Raw genomic sequence first — 17,493 nt, 5'->3', positions numbered from 1 at the left:
TAGTTTTTGATTTTGAGATATAGGGGGGTATATACCAATAGGCGTTTGTACATTATGCTAGCATTTTTTTTTTCGAGCATTTTAGTCAGGCAAAAGCATTAAGCATTATTTGAGCATTTTGCATTTTCTTGGAAAATTATCATATTTTTTCATTTAAAAAAGAAATTGACGACTTAAACTCGAAATTGACGTTGAGAAAAATATGAAATCAAGAGAAAATACTAGTAAATATATTCATTGACCGTACATTGCTGTCAAACCATTTGTACATTTTTGTCAGCCTTTATAACTTAAACGCTCTCAAAGCGTTTAGAATTTATAATAAACCTCTCTGGTGGTGAGCACTATTCCAGCATTTTAATTAATGACTATTTTCGGGGGCGACTGTCTGTGACCATTAATTTTAGTGGAGAGAAAAAAGCATTATGTACGAAAGCCCACCAAACTGTAACAATATAACCTAAATTGGCAAAGAAGAGACTTACATTAAACGTAATTACTTACACCAAGTTTTGTAATTTAGATTTAAAATCGCTTAGACCAATTAGCTGCTGCGGTAACCAAAATTAAATTTAAACTCATGAGAGCAGAAGCCGATAGCTGGTGAAGACTAGACGTGATCTTGGGTTAAACAACACAACTGGCAATAACTTATCATGGCCAGACGTTTTCCTGTAATTCGTATAACAGAAGGCGAATGGACATCAGTAAAATTCTGGAGGCTTTTGGGCGTGAACATTCCATCTTTTTTCACCAACGATCCAGCATTTTTAGCCGACTACATTGCCAATTTCGAGACGCGGCTAGATGATGTTTTTGTGGTTTCATATCCTAAGTCAGGTTTGTGCATCGTTATCATCAATCCATACACAGGGGCAATTTGGGGTGTTCGATCGAGCTAGCGTTGTTACGGTAGCCTGCTTAAGCTATCCTCCTTTTTGTTTTTTGGCATTTTCAAAAAAAGAAAAAGTAGCGACGTCGTTAAACCATTTTTCACTTGAAATAATTATTTTAATCTGAAAATGATTATATTAACAACAAAGAGAAAAACAGGAACATTTTTTACACGATACTGTGCATTTCGTTAATCCAAGAATGTTCATCTTCACTTTTAACGTCATCCTGGGGTACCAGGGCCTCCTATTCCGATATACTCCTTGTGATTTTTTTTAGGTTTTTTTTTTTTTTTTTCAATACGACCAACCAACCAACATCAGGAAACGCATTCAACGCTAAACGAAAGAAAACGGGGATTCCTTACCTAGGGGTTTCTTGGGTGTGATTTTCGTTTTTGGCGGACGCGTGCGAGGCCAAATGAAAACCTTCGCCCCCTCCTCTTCAAGCTCGGTTCAGGAGCACGCTTCTAGAAAGTCCCCGATATCTTTTCGGGTTTGAAATCAAATATTCAATTAAAAATCTAAAGAATAAGAACGTGGCTTCTAGTTAACAAGACAACAACAGGTTTCCGGGCCAGTTAATTGTCGGGACTTTGAAGAAAGGGACTTCAGCTCTCGATCGAGCAGCCGTATCTCTTACTTTACGAACAACAAAACCTTGTTAATTACGGTCAGTTTTCTGACAGTTTTCTTTGTCGCTGAGAAACCCGGGGGAAGTATTCCGGTCCTGGGAATTCTTGGTGGGGCTGTGCCGCCCGGTTCTCCAAATCCTGACTCTATTGTCAACGGTCTCACTGTAACATATATATATATGGTTAATTGTTCTCCTAAAACCGATTTTTACAATCTGTGCCGTAAGGTTCTTCGCCTTATGGCTCACGCTCAGCAACCTACCATTCAGAGGCCAAGGGCTGACCAAGACGCCATGCTGCTCAAGCAGTTGTCCCGCAAGTTGAGCCTCCACCGATGGCAGAACCTCAGGGACACCCAACGACAATTTTCGGGAAAATATCTGTTCGGAAGACGATTTGAGATCTAGAATTTTCGGAACATTTGTTGTAAAATTTCTTGCTTGCCGGCCTCTCCTATCATTTTCGAACATCTAAAAAATGGTATAATTACCTATTTTTAACGGATTTTTACCCTAAAAAGGTCACCTAGAATTTTCAGAAGCCTTTTTTCTGGCTGAAATTTTCGAAAAGGTAAGTTTTGATCCCTATAATTTTCGGATCACTCAGACTTTCAGCTAGGAAATCCGAACAGATGAAAAGTTGTTAGGGGATAAAGATATGCCTTTATCTACCGTTCAAATACTAAAATACGTTTAACAATGCTATGTTTAAGTGGTTTTGAACTATATTCTCGTTGGGTGCCCCTGGAACCTGCTCCATTACCGGAGGAGAATTCAAATCCTCCACCCAAACAACTTTATCTTGTCTTACTGTGTTCCTTGTTTGGGTTTTTCCCGTTTTGTTCGCTTGCGTCATTGAGATTCCAGTTTTTTATTTAGTTTATACGCGTCTATGCTGGGTTTTTCCTTTTTCTTTCCCAGCTTCGTTTATTATGCAATTACAACAGCAAGTGGTAACGTTGCGAGTATGCGCGAGCCGCTGGACGGAAGTTTGTGGTGGTATTGGATCGCAGCGAATGCAGCAAAGAAAAATGGCGCCTCTTTTAATTACCATCGTCTTAGTCATCTGTTCTATGTTTGTGGAGTGCAGATAAGACAAAGTCTTCTTTGTAATATGCGAGATTGGTCTCAAGGCTAATAAGTCGCAGATCATTCACAATTTTGCGCGGTTTGTGGTCCATGAGTGATTATTGTTTCGTGTTTTGGCTTGCGCGCGGACACGTCGATGGGGTTCTGTGTAACAGCTGCAAAACTCCTCTATTAAATACTGGATAACTGGGAAAAAATCTCTTCATGTAAGTTGTGACCGAGTACAAAACGTCCGACTCTTACGATCTGAATAAAACGCTGTGAAAAAAATTCTAAATGCTAGTCTGTGTATATAGTCATAACTGCAGTTCTTGCGACAATCCCCTTGCAATAATACGATTTCACGTCAGTTATGGTTCAGGAACGCCCTGTTTTTCAGAGATGTGCAACCTTAGTACAGTGATTCTGCCAGTGATTACTTTTCAGAGATACAAATAAAATTTCAAAGATATCCCACCCAGGGCTATGAAATTGTATGTTTCCTTTCTTGACTAGATGATATAAAACTGAAGACCCAAACTCAAGAAATGACATCTATTAAATCTATATGATGCCTTAACTTATTCAGGGGTGTAGGCAGAATTTTGTAATATGGAGGCTCTTGACTCCAAGATGCCCCTTATACTTCTAAAATAAAGAATTAGATGAGCCAAAACAGGAGTGTGGTACAAGATGTTTCATATTGCAGATGTGTTTTATTGAGGTAACCCTAACCATGAAAAATCCTTCCCTTTACTCCCCACACTTCTACATACTAGAAAATTGCAAATATGCACACAACAGTGAAAATACTTAAAACAGTAAAGATCATAGTTATATCTAAAACTGCATTTTCTCTCTGAGACATTGAAGTGAATTTTCTGCTTCTGATACTTCCATGCTTGCACTCATTTTTGCCTTTCATAAATTTTGTTGTTGGTATTTTCTACTGCACATGTGTTAATTATTTAAGATATAACTAATAAGGCCTAGCTCAATTGACTAGCCCATATCTGGGCTAAGATTAAAAAATTGAAAATGAGAGAAAATTAGCTCTAACTTTTCCTTTTCATTCAATTTCAACATGAGGAGAACATAAGGATCTTAAAGCCTGATATTTATAAAGTCTGACTTTATGGTAGCTTCAAGTGAGCCAATGTATGACTCATTAAAATTAAAGCTTGTCTGTGTGTCTTCTGGGGCACCAAGGCTATTTGACAAAGTTCAGGATGGAGTGACAGACCCTTCACATTCTGCAGGCATCATAAGGTAAAATAAAATACGGATAGTCGCCATTTTGTACCAGCTCTGCTATGGCTTGAGTGAAAAGTGCGACTGGTTTAAATGTGATGATGCAGTCGTCCTCAATGACTATCACCTGAATCAACAAGGTTTAGTGCTGAGCATCTCATAGGGAGCTCCTGCAACAGGAAAAAGGCAAATGAAATTTTTCATAACTTGTCATCTTGCGACACCAGGAGCATCAATGAGATTGTTTCAGGGGCAATTTTACATAAATTGCAACTTGTGCAGCCTATGATATATGACTTTATACGCTACTACAGTGTATACACAGCCAAACCGACATTGGCAAGTCAAGTGCTCCTAAATTCATGTGCACAAACACTGAATATATGAGACCCAGAGTATCAAAAGATCTATTTCTATTGGAGAGTGAAAAGTTACCCCTATGGCATTTAGTTGTTGCCCACAACTAGCGATACCCCTTTAGATATTTTTTCAGGATTTCTCAAGTGTCATGGATAGGAATTTTTATTCAAAAAGGAAAGAATTCTTTTGGATAGAAAAGGAATAATAACATTTATGATTTTTGTAAGCGTACAAATACATTGTATGTGATGAAGCTAATTCTTACGTGGATGCCAATGTAAGGAATCAAATACAGGGATTTCATGTCCAGTGTTGGCTGTACTTCAAACAGAAATGGCAGTCCAGCAAGTGCAAAGGTGAACAAGGGCAAGAATTGTTTTGTGCTTGAACTTGTGCTAGTGTCAAAGTAGGAGTAACATTGTAATGGTCATAGGAAAATGCATTAAATCTACACTTATTAAATCACTTTTATAGTAGGGCAGGGAAAAGAATGCACATATGTGTATTTTCATATTTTATACTGATTTCAGTTATGTTTCAAGACATTAAGTAAACATTTTAAGCATAACATTACAATTCTTTCAGGTGCCAATTTTGTGTGTGTAAACAAATCATCATTGAATAATTATCAGAATAAAATAATCTTCCAAATGGTGAGGGTTCTTGTCAGTGAATCTGAGAGCTTACAGTGCATGATTATTAAAATGCACATTCATCAGTGTTCCCCCCCTTGGATGCAAAATCAAACATTCAAGAATGAAAGAGTGTTCCGAAACAATGCTCTTACAAATAAGTTTTGTTGGGATATACTTTTACATGTTAACGAAAAATCTAAAAACAAGCTTGAAAAGGACAAGAAAAATTTGTCCATCTTTAACGAAGTTTTAGCAAATAATATTTCACAATCCACCGCCTCGATCTCCTAATCTCTGAGAATAAGTAATCGCCATAGAGCACCAATGTAAACCAGAAAAGCAAATTCTTGAAAATGGAAGGAAACATCCGACTATGGCCTTACTTGTAAGAGTAGGAAATTTGCTTGTTGATTACTCGAACGTCCCCCCTTTGAATTAACCATTAAAAGTGAAAATACGGAGCGACCGAAAGAGAAGTTTAACCTGTTTAGTCGCTTGTGTGGGATGTATCACTGGATCTCGCTGTACGGACAAGGTCAAATACTACAAAAATACCAGGGTCACATAAATTAAGTTGAATTCAGGCTGCTATAATTCCTCGCGAAGCGAGGTTTATAATCTCGTCGCGCGCGAAACGCGCGTGTATCACTCAAGCATCACAAGGCCAGCGTGATTTCCTCTTGGCTATAAATCTATCGAGTTTGGTTGGTGTCTGCCTTGACGTCATCCAGTAGTGACATCAAAGTGCACTATGGGTTTCCAGGCAACCGATTGCCATCGACGACAAAGCTCTTGGTTTTCTTCTTGAAGACGGGTTTTTTCATCTGTGAATTATAACAATGTTTACGGTCGGTGAGTCACCACCCAGTATCTCAGGTAAATAAAACAGAACATCAAACTCAACAACGGTGGATTCCACAAGTGGCTGGAAATCCTCGCTGGGAAAGATTTACAAACAAAACTCCGCAAGAGCGAGGACGTCAACTTTAAATTCAGCACGAGTAACCGCACATCGAAGGCAAACACTGTCAACTAGAGACAGAGGTTATACAGCGACCACGAATATGTAAAGAGTTAGCAACAAAATACTACAGTTACACTGCAAAAGAAGCCGACGAAGAGAGGGAACACCGACTGCCGACGTTTCAGTATTCGGTCAATAGAGTTCACAAGGAGAGGCAAGTTTACAGTCAAAATTATCTTCTTCGATGCAACAGTAGGAAGCAAGAATTACACCATCTGTAAAATCAACACGAGGAGTATCTTTGCAACGGACTGAGGACAGCCAATCAGCCTTTTCACCGTTTACAGTAAGCTTTATTTTACAATGAACAGTTTACAACACCGATAATGTGTGACATGTGGGGAAGCGTTACATTTTGTAAACAAAATCCTTACTGGGCTAAATTTTTCATTTAAGCTTACAATTTTCATTCAATTTCCTTCACAAGTAAAATAAATGTATGTATAGCAGACTTATACATAAACCCAGCGGTGTTTTTTAAGTCAAACATGACAAAAATTTGTTATTGCTGGCCCCCTTTATTTTTGTTCCTATGTTATTCGAAAATAACATCAGTATTTCGGATATCCTCAGAATGTTAGTGTGTGACATGGTTGCCATGCCAGGAACGTTAATTCCTTTCGCTGTTAGGGAAAATTTAACAGGTCACTCATAAAATTTTACTCTTTCAAAGAAGTCAGACAGAGGTGACATATTCACAGAAATAAAACATTTGTTCCATTGGCAGATGAAGATTGTTTCAAGAAATTAAACGACATGCAAGCAGATATTTATGTAGGGTTTTCCATAAGATCAATCCATCCTGTACTTAGCTTTACATTCACCAGAAATGTGTGTAATACAGAGAAAGTGTTCATTTGCTTCGTCTCAGTCTGGGAAATTAAAAATCTATGGCTCTGGCACTGTCTCAACAAGCTCATGCATGTTTAGAATTGAGACCAATGGAGAAACTGATGACCTTCATCATAACTTCTTTGTGGACATTTCATACAAATTCACTCTTGCATAGGGATTTGTTTCTTATGCATGTACACGAATAACTATGAACACTTGCCTAACTGGTAAAAAATTAGTACTTTTTACATGGATTCAGTTCTTTAAGGTGAATGCCCACACATACAATAATCATAAATCATGACCACTTTAGTAATTCTCATGAACTGCATCCTTAATGACATTGCTACTTGTAATTTTCTATTTCAGTGATTATGTTTGCACTTTACTGTTACAAACAATAGTTGTCAAGTCAAGTATGATTATGTACCAAAAAAAGTGCAAACACTTTTATAGCTGTAGTTCGCTGAACAATAATTTTTTTCTCCGATTAGCAGCATTTAGTTGTTGTTTTCACTGCAGCATTATCTCCTAGAATTGCCATCCACTCACCTCTACTGACACATTTTACAAATAATTATTGCCCTTAAGGGTGAGCTTTTATTAAGCAAATGCAACTGAATACTAGCACTATCACCCCCATTTCCTTTTGACCATAATTACACACATTTAGGAGGGTCAAATGGAGTGAACATTGGGGGATGGGACCTATGCAGCATTCGCTAACAACAGCATCCCCATTAAAATCTCAGAAGATTCTTTTTAAAGCTAGAGCACTAGGTTCAAATTTAATCCACAGGGGATTAAGTGCATCTCAGCTTCCAATATTAGATCCACCCTCCCCAGTTACATGATTTACTTCATTTCTCTCCTGTCCTCCCACCCCTTATGGGCTCCCCCCCCCCGAGCTTCGCGAGGTTCTGCGATACACGTATTTCTAGTTTTAACACATAACATTCGATGATGCTACTCCACATTTCACAAAGTAAATCAAGGGGTATATCTTACCTAAATGTTAGGCAGCTCTGCAGATCGTGGCAATAACCCAGAAATCCGTGACCGCTTGAATGTCAACAAATCAACATATCACAACAAACGACCTCGTGAACGCTTTATGTGCTTCATCAGAGGAGCCAAATGGACGAAAATTAACCACCTAAATGGTCCTTCTCCCATACATGACACTTCAACATGGCTTAGCCAAAGTATCCAATCTATAAGACATGTCTGTTGTCGATTGGGTATGCAAAAAAATCTCCCTTGAAAGTGCTTCCGAACGGCTTTCGGCCATTACGATTTCCCGTCAACAAGTGCTTCCCAGCAAGTTTGACGCATGCGTAAACGTTGCCACTTGCTGTTACGCCTTACAGATTCATTTCGGCATCTGATGCTGCGTTATTTTCACGTGCATTTCGCACATTGTAGCCTTTTTTTTTCCGCTCGCCCTTCGATTTTCTGTCGGTTATAGTTTATTTTATTAATCTTGTCTCACTGCCGTTTTACTCTCGGGTTTTTATATAATTTTCTGGTTACCACTTGGTCCCGTTTTTTGCTTATAAAGCTTTAATTTTTCGCGGGTTAATAGAAAGTCCCACTCTCGAATAATTGTGTGGCAGATTGTCAACAACGTTCAGTGGCAGAAGGTTTCGTAAAATAAGCATAGGTGTCGCGGCTCGTGAAGAAGGGAGATCGCGTCCAAACTAATTGAATAACATGCTATGTGTCTTTCTAACGGCTATGGCATTCATGCGAACACTTGTTACCAAGTGCGCGGTTGTAATAAGCGGAGCGGTGGAGGTTGCCTTCCCGCCACAAGGAAGGTTGTGGTTGTCATCTTCTATCTTCGGCCATCTCAAAGGGTAGGTTCATATTAATCGAAAATAAAATCCAGTAGCATGCATAAGGTTGGTGGTGTTAGAAGCACTATGATGAGCTTTGGTTTTTGTATTTTTATCACTGGTTTAATATGTATAGGGACTACATGGGTACAAGGAATTGTTTGGCAAATCTACTGCTAACTCAAAAGTTAGCTCAAGTAGGTGGTGGTGGTGGGAATATCATTATTTTCATTCAGAAGCACTCTGTTGAGCTTCAGTTTAACGTTATTGTATTTTTATAACTGGCTTAATATCTAGGGACCACATGGGTACAAGAAATTGTTTGGCAAATTTGCAACAAAGGAGCAATCAGCAGTGAGAAGCTAACACTTCGATCTCCATTTCTGGAAGCTTCCAGCAGCAACACTGGCCAACCGGTCCTAGAAACACTTTCAAGTCCTCGTCTGATTAAGTCCCACCTACCTTACAGCACTATTCCGAGACGTGCAAACAAAGATGCTCAATGTAAATACATTTACGTTGCTCGGAACCCAAAGGATGTGGCAGTGTCACATTTTCATTTTGAGGAGAAAATGAAAGAGTCTGGCAACGGTTACAACGGACCTTGGGACTTTTACAGCAAGTTGTTTATTGAGGGAAATGGTAAGACCTTTCTCTTAAAATAATACATTTTACAAGTTTCAGTAAGTATTGCCGGATTTCTTGACACAAAAATGAAGAATTCACGTCCCTAAACCGAAGCCAGACAGTAAGATTTTCATAGCGGAGCTCCACGCGCGCGCGAAGCGCGCGCGTGGGCGGAGCCCCATAGCTAAGGGAATCTACCCATCCAAGAAAATTTCGTAATCACGTGACCGTACACCGAACGAACGAACGACCGTCCGTCCGCACCACAGGGCAACCAATGTTTACTCTCACACTTTCTGGCGAGTTTGGGAGCCCAGGAAAAAACTAATTGCACATCAATGTTGTGATCAATTGACAGCTGTCAAAACAGGGTATCCGCTGACCAGTATCACCTGACCGTACCGCGGGCTCAAGTGTCGACCCATCGAGGTCGAGTCTTTTTTTGCAGTTATCCGTTGACAAATTACCAGCTTCAAATGATCGCTGGCTTAAGTTTATTTTTTCCAGTGATTCATATGAAATTTGTTGTGTTTATGTCATTATGGCCCCGCACTATTAAGATTTTGATTTCAAACTGACCTCGGACGCGAAAATTCAGCCAGGTTTTTTAAAAATACAGGCGGAGAAGACCTTTTCTTACCATGGTCACGCGTTGGTCACGCTCTACGTCCAATTTTTATGCTCTGATTGGTCAAAATTTGACAGGTGAGTTTATGCGGAAAATTTATGCAGCATCTTGAAAGTTGTTTACTTTGACAGCTGAAGCTGACAGAGTTTTGTGTCAACTTGTGATGTTTTCAACTGCCTTTTTAGACCGGATGTACAAAATGAAATACAGCTTCTATCAAGAGTCTTCTGTTATTCATGGCTGGTTTGTTTATTGGGTTTTTGGTTGAGAAATGCGTCGCTTGTCAAAATTCGGTAATCCGATTTCGGATGGCATCGTTTTTGTTTTTTACCTTGCTTAATGCGTAAGAGGGTTTAAAAGTCTCAACCAACTGTGGCCTTCCTTGATAGCTTTCAGGAACTGAATCTCGAATGGTAAGCCTGAGCAATTATTGTATTTGATGTTTGTTTTTGTTATATCTAATTTCATGAAGTCGAGCACAGTTTATGCGGCAAGTTTATGCACGTTTGTAAGATTTGAGTCAATGATCTGACATAGCGTCAGGTTTTATATAAGCTTACAGGACTTTAAAAGGCCTTCACAATATCTTTTCTCACCGCAAATAGAAAGACAACTATCCGAAGAATATTTAGTTATGAATATGGCTTTGGAAAGAAAACTTTGAGCGATTTTCTTGCTTCGAGGAGTTCACCTTCGAAAACAGTAAACACCGCACCGGGAAGCCGGCTTAAGCTTTGCGCTTAAAGACTCAGGGTTTTTAAAGACACTTTAATACTTGTCTTCGTGAATGAAAATTGTTGCCTCTGTAAATGTTTCACCGAATTATATTCTTTTATTGATTGTAAATAGTCTCTCTTGCAATTTTAATCGCTTGTACGTGCCGGTTGTTTTCATCGTTCATGAACATCGCTTGCAGGAGTACTAAAAAATGTCGCGCGTATCAAACGCTTTATAAGATTACACATCGTTATAACTGAAACCATTAAATAACAAAAAATAATAATACTAAATTCGTTGTTATGTTGAAGGGTAACTCTATTTTAAAAGTTCATTCAAACTCTCGACCACACTGACAGCTCGCACTAGAAATGAAAACCGGCTGGCCGTATGGAAGATTTTGGAATTTTTTTGAACGGTTTCGCTAAAAGCCCACGATTGATCGTCCTGAATATTGACTAAGTGTAATTTGTCTTGAAAAATTGTGAAATGCCGCATTCTGTCCGAGGTTCGTATGATAAATAGAATTGTTTCACCTCAGATGTGATGTATATTAAAAGAGTATGAAAGGTTGGTTTACACACCCCTAGATTTGTTGGCAAGAATTTGTAAAGTAAACCTGTCGAACGCAAAAAAAATTCGGCTTGATTTGTTTTCCAAGAATTTGTTTTTGAGTCCTAATCTACTGTGATCAAGAGCCTTTATGGCTCTTGAATGTGATCGAACATGTTTGCTATTTTTTGGGTGTACATATAAGGCTATCAACTCGATGTAAGATGTTTCACTCTAAAATAACTTCGCCTTTCCCTCAAAAGTCACATGAATGTGCCCTTAAGTTAATCGATTTGTGGATTACAAGTTTATCGTTTGATTTAAATTATAAATTTTTTAATGGGAGCTTCGCTTTTAGCCCTGGCTAAATCTATATATTATGCCGAACGTTTAATTGCCCCAAAGGAAAATACTGTAATTAAAAATAATTTAGTTCTAAAATAAATACTCTTTTATTAGTAATAACACTAGTTACTCAAGGGAGTGCATGTGATTACAACTGCCGTAATTGCAGACCAATAGGCCATTTGCTTAATGACGTCATTTAACCACTACGACCAGAATCCTTCAGGGTCTCGCTTTCTTGTGCAAATCAGGGCTTTTGTTATTTAAACCTAGCTGGGATTAACAATTTTTTGAAAAACATGAAAGAAAAAACGAAAATCATTCTGGTGGTAGTAGTAAAATGACGCCATCGTGCAAATGGCCTTTTTAGCTTGAGGAAGCAGCTGACATTTCGCGAAGTCACTGCTGGTTTCCCAGATTTAAAATCTGGGTAGTGCTTCTGATTGGTCGTGCCACAAATGAAATTTGCTTCCACCAATCAGAAACACTACTCAGTTCTGGATAGTGTTTGTGTCATGTCATCAATATGGAATTTTTTACAGTCGTTCCTCAGACAACATTTCGTGGGAAAACCAATGATTACGTCGCGAAATGTCAACTAAAATTAAGTCATTTGGGTATTTTGATTGAAGAAAGAGAAAACTGTTAGTCGGAGTCAGTTCTACTTATACCTATCTCTAGTTTGCTTATTTTAGAAATTCTTGAAGAACGAGTAAAGTCCTGAGTAGTTATAGGGAGCTTAGGCAATCACGACAACGACGACGTCAAAAAACAATCGGTTTCATGAGCAAAACAACAGGTCTGCACGACCATCATGCTTTTTAGTACATTTTTCGGACGTTCAATGCACGACTACGACGTAATAGAGGACGTGAACATTACGCAACGAATTTTTCTTTCTACTTTTTAAAGCTGAATAGAGTCCTAAGTATTCAATTCCAGGAAAGATCGCCTACATTTGACGAATTGAGCCGGTCCAAATAGACGTGATACATTTTGTAAGGATGCATTTTTTTTTCGGCCACGTTTTCACTCCCTCCGCCGTCGTCGTTGATAGGGAGTTTAAGAAGCGACGTTTTTGAGCATCGCACGTCGACCGGAAGTGGAATTTTTGCACTCTTGAGACGTGAATTTGAATAAATTTTTGGGCAGATCGGCTCCATAAGAGCCAAGACACTTATCAATACAAATTTAGCATCGTCAAGGTATATTAAAAGAGAAAAAGGCTCACTTCCGCTGACGCGCACCTACGTCGCTTAAAGGGTTGCTGCTTAGCACTCGGACGTACGTGCAAACTCAAAACCCCACCGTAGTGCAATAAGGGTGGTTGGAGCCTCTTCCAAGCGTTTTCGTTAAGTTTCAAAGCTTTGAAAAGGTTCTACCCGTAATAGATAGCCTGTTATGTCGTCTACAAGATTATGCTAATATCCAAATGAGGCTGGTGACAGCATCCAACATGGCGAAGGTTTTTAGATTTATTCATTTTTGCCATTATATTTGTCACTTTTACCCGAAAAGTTTAAGTTTTACACGGTAAATAGACTTTTTAAGAGCCTTGCGTAAAAAGATGCTTTAATACATTATTACTAGGTATGCTTTTTTAAAATTGTGCAAGTTTATTTTTTTGCATAATTCGTCATCATGACCATAATTTTCACCTATTTTCCGAAAAAAAAAAACACTGCTAGCATAATTTGCACTTTTTGCTTGTTTTACAGCACCAAATTGTCATTTACTAGTCGTGCAACCATTTTTTTTTTTGGCCCGAGATCATTGTGACGGGCAAATTGATGTAACAAGGTCAATTTTTTTGTCAGCTTATACTGTCCTTGGTCCGACAGGAAGTGTATGACCAACTGTCTTAAATCTCAACAGGATTTTTATTAAAAACAATCAAACTTGATGTATAAAGTCAGCCATTTGGCAAGAGCACAGGGTAAAGCCAAAAGACATACTGCGCATGTCCCTAGTGTTACTTAGCAACCATGAAATATTACTGCGCAATATCAGCACACAACACATGCGCATAACTAACCCGCTTACCCAAGCTGGCGTCTGCGTGCTGGTTGTTAATTGTTTGTGTTTCTGTAGTTGTCAGACAATGAATTATCCTTTCTTAAGTTTCTAGAAGTAAATTTTTAGGGTAAATGTCTTTGCCATGTTTGTTGAATAGTTATTAAGGTATTTACCTAATTTAAAATTTAGAGTAATTGAAGATCGTAGATTTTTTTCCCAAGCAGTTTTAAAGATTGATCCCTAAAACTCGTCGACCACACGAATACAGAGTGTACGAATCTTTTGCTCTTGTTTTCAGACTGTCAACGCTAATCGCTTTCCCAGGAGCTTTCCCTAGGATTAGGGCTAGGATTATGGTTAGGCCTGAGGTTAAGGTTACATCTAAGATCGAATAGTTTTAATTTATCCTTACCAGTTTTAAAGAATCCGGCCCTAGAAGTCTTTGACGACACGCCTGGGTTCGCACTTTTAACGATAGTCGTTCTCCCAAGAGCTTACCCTAACCCTTACTCTAGGCCTAACGCTCAAGCTAGGGTTAGGGTAAGCTCCTGGGAAAACTACTTCTGGGTGAGAATATTGCTCCGAAAACTTGCAATATTACATTTTCATACGTGCAAAATTTTGCACCACACCTTACTTGGTATTTACTATCTCGTATATCTATGAGCCGATTTTCATCAAATTCACAGCAAATAATCTCAAAGATAAACGAAAAGCTACTGGAATGGACAAGTAAACCTTCAACCTAAAATCTAATTGATAAATTCGAGTAGTAGAGGGTAGCATCCACATCCGTTCTCTCTTATTTGTCCAAGGGCGGCGGTAGTACTACTTATACATGTATTTAAATGAAAATGATGTAAAACTAGACTTGAACTTTACGTAAATTAACTTTCTGTCCTCACGTTTTATTCTGTGCAGTTTGTTTTGGCCATTGGAATGATCATGTTCTTAATTGGTGGAAACATAAGGATGATCCTAATGTCCTGTTTCTCAAATATGAAGATTTACACAAGGTAAAGCTGCAGTTTAACTAACATGTATGTCTCTAAGTTTCCTTCGATGATCATTTTATTAATGGTCATAAACTTTTTTGATGATGTATGGATGTTGGTACGAGGAAAAAGATGTTGTTTAGGCGATTTTCCTTGACTTGCACGTTAAACATGTTCATGCAAATGGCAAAATTTGAGAATTATTTTCTTTGACACTGGGATGAGAAAACATAAAAACATGTTAAGTTTTCCCATGTATATTAAGATCAAGTTTTTCCTTGACAACTCAAAATTAATCGTGATGATGCGGTGAATGCAGCCGCTCTTTTTATATCCATCATTTCCCGTTTATTTTACCGGGCGACGTTCTTCTGCTCCTTCTTTCAGTAAAATTAGTCGTATCGAGTTAAACCCCCAAAACACATTGCATCTATCTCTACATCTGCATATATAAAATACAAAATCCGTATGGGAACATGTCGCAAGTTTCCGAAAAATAAATAAGTAATCAAAAACAGAGAGTAAAAAGCCAGCGGAGGCAGCCAGATTAAGTGAAAAACAGCATTTGCAGCAAGCTCAAAATTGTCAGTCGAATCAATGTTTTAAAATATTAGGTGGCGGAGACAGAGTTTAATTGTTCTTGGCCAAAATCTGAACTTGTAAGCATCACATGGAGCCCGGTTTAATTGGACAGGAATGAATTTAAGCGAATGGGATTGAAATTTCGGATCGGCGAACTGGACTCCTGTTGGACGGTAGACGGAATGGTGATCGCAGCTGCAGATATTCCGAAAACAATGGTTCGGTATAGTTTAAAATCAATTTGCTACTTTATTTTGATTTACAAAGAGCACATCTCCTACCTTTGATAGCCAAGTTAGTAATGAAAGGGGAGTTGAAAATACTGGGCTGTCCAACCCATGCCATGCCAAAACAATAAAAAAAACACAGCTTCTTTAATCTTGTTCGATGTAGTGTACTGTCTCCCCCATAATGACTGTTAGGAAAGCGATGGTATATCTATATATAGCTAGTACAGGATTCATTCCTTCCAGGATCTTCAATACCATGTTCGAGTGATAGCTGATTTCCTACACAAGCCACTGTCGGATGAACTTATCAGTCGTATTGCAGCGCAGTGCACTTTCCAGGGAATGAAGGCAAATGAAATCAGTTACAAGATAAGGGACGAACAAGAGAGTTCGCCGTGGCTACGAAAGGGCGTGGTCGGAGGCTGGAAGAGTTACTTCACTACAGAGCTGAATGAGAGATTTGAAAAAGAAGTGTTGGCAAAACTGGGAGGATCTGGATTAGAGTTTGACTTTGAGATATAGGGGGTAATCATTTACTGAAGCCCTCGTATATTTAAGTGGCGCTTATTACAACATCTCTATGCGCTTTCACAATTCTAAAAGCTAAGTTACAAAGATAGAACTGAAGTATTTAGAGTCTAATTACGTTCCGTTCATGATGATTAGTTCTGATCTGGACACTTATTAAGATAACATTAAAAGTTCCACAAATGAAGCGCTAATAAAACCTTAAGGTTACACGAAAAGTCCCTTTATGGTTGCCTGAGGAGGTTTTGCTCCTGTGAAAAGAGGTCCATGACAAGAAAGCGGCTATGCAGAACGCTCCGTCTCCGCATGTTTTAGTATTTGATTCACTGGAATTTGCGGTACTGTTGATTTCAATTGTTGAAGGTGACGCGTTAATATGGCGCGACTGACAGGGAAAACGGCTTGAGATTGACGTTGACGCTTATACACTATGATAAATTTCCATTTTCCTTGGAGGTTCGAGAAATTGGCATTCCACTGTACAACGACAACAAAAAGAATGACCCGTAGATAGCAATGGCTAATCCTCTTGGCGGGAATTATCTGCTATACCATTAGGCCTTTGAACATTGTACTAGCATTTTTTTCGAGCATTTTAGTCAGGCAAAAGCATTAACCATTATTTGAGCATTTTTGCCTTTTCTCGGAAAATTATCAGTTTTTTGTTAGAGAACTAAAATTGGAAACCTCAGTTTTAAATAAAGGAAAATGACGGTTTTTTTTTTTAGGAGTTTAGACTCTCTTTCTGTGAATTTTATTTCTGGTAGTAGGTCAGGTATCAAATTTTGTGGGTAGCCTCTGTCCATTAAGCGTTTTTTGAAATTTGAATTATTTTCCTCCAAGGTTGTTTCTGACGAGTTTTTTCTTAGGTTATATTAAATTGTAAGTTACAGTTTGGTGGGCTTTCGTAGATAATGCACCTGTTTCCCCCAATAAAATTAATGCTGACAGACGGTCGCCCCCAAAATTTTTCATTAAAATGCTGGGATAATGCTACTAGAAAGGAAGCTTGAATGAAAAACAGGAATCTTATACAACTGGCTAAAGAACCACCTATCATTTCCTTACAAGAAAGGAAAATCATTAAAGGATATGCTTTTTAGAGCCAGAAAAAGGTTAATAAAGGGTTTCAAGCCGGTATAGACGTGCTGTCAGTCACCCCTTGCATTTTCTCACACAACAGGTTTGAGAGTATTTTAGCAATAATTCTAGATGGCTGTGTTTTATAGAACAAGTATAGTCAACTGTCTTGTTAGTGTCTATGTAATAAAATAGGGTGACCCACCCACTAAGGGTAGCTGAAAATTACACGACCACCCCTTGCACAAGGCTCAAAACCTCATGACCCACCCCCTCTCTGCTCCGACTCACCCGCCACTATACTTTTTGACCAGTCCCTGACCAAAAGGAAAAATAACAACCCTCCTTCTTGATTAGGAAATTAAGTGAAGTAACGTAACGGCAATATAACATAACCATCAATGGTCAAGAGATACGTTTAACGTCGACAAATGAAACAAATGGAAATAAGTCATACGTGTTAGTGTTGTTATCGTAAAAGAGGTTTTGAAGCCGAGTTACTAGTTACTCATGCTGCATAAGTCTTTACCCATGAGTTCACCTGCCAAAACTTTGACCAATCTGAAACTAGATTGGTCCTGCCGAGTTATTAAGCTAAAGGCAAAGTTTAAAATTAATTAAAATTTAAAATTTATTTTTGACGTTTTTTGGTCGTA

General features: G+C 38.5%; 2 protein-coding genes and 1 long non-coding RNA gene across 3 annotated transcripts in view; 1 reads left to right on the top strand and 2 right to left on the bottom strand.

Moving 5' to 3' along the window:
• The first annotated feature begins 611 nt into the window (after positions 1–611).
• On the top strand, positions 612–16,604 carry LOC140927673 (sulfotransferase 1B1-like). The gene is made up of 4 exons (XM_073377351.1): positions 612–840; positions 8,835–9,179; positions 14,344–14,438; positions 15,473–16,604. Exons 1-4 carry the CDS (start codon positions 657–659, stop codon positions 15,749–15,751), a joined length of 903 nt encoding a protein of 300 aa, XP_073233452.1. The 5' UTR covers positions 612–656; the 3' UTR covers positions 15,752–16,604.
• The window catches only part of LOC140927674 (uncharacterized), an 82,106-nt gene continuing 66,851 nt past the window's right edge, over positions 2,239–17,493 (bottom strand). The window contains exon 7 of the transcript XR_012164571.1: positions 2,239–2,274. The gene's annotated coding sequence lies outside the window, so the exon portion shown is untranslated. The remainder of the gene's footprint in view (positions 2,275–17,493) is intronic.
• On the bottom strand, positions 3,292–8,013 carry LOC140926603 (uncharacterized). Its single transcript, XR_012164450.1, has 2 exons — positions 7,708–8,013; positions 3,292–4,016 (listed from the first exon to the last, which is right to left on the bottom strand). It is a non-coding gene; the product is annotated as an uncharacterized lncRNA (long non-coding RNA).

This window comes from Porites lutea, chromosome 2 (genome assembly GCF_958299795.1).
Source record: "Porites lutea chromosome 2, jaPorLute2.1, whole genome shotgun sequence".
NCBI lineage: Eukaryota > Metazoa > Cnidaria > Anthozoa > Scleractinia > Poritidae > Porites > Porites lutea.
The sequence above is the reverse complement of the archived record's forward strand: the minus strand, read 5'-3'. Positions and strand labels throughout refer to the sequence as shown.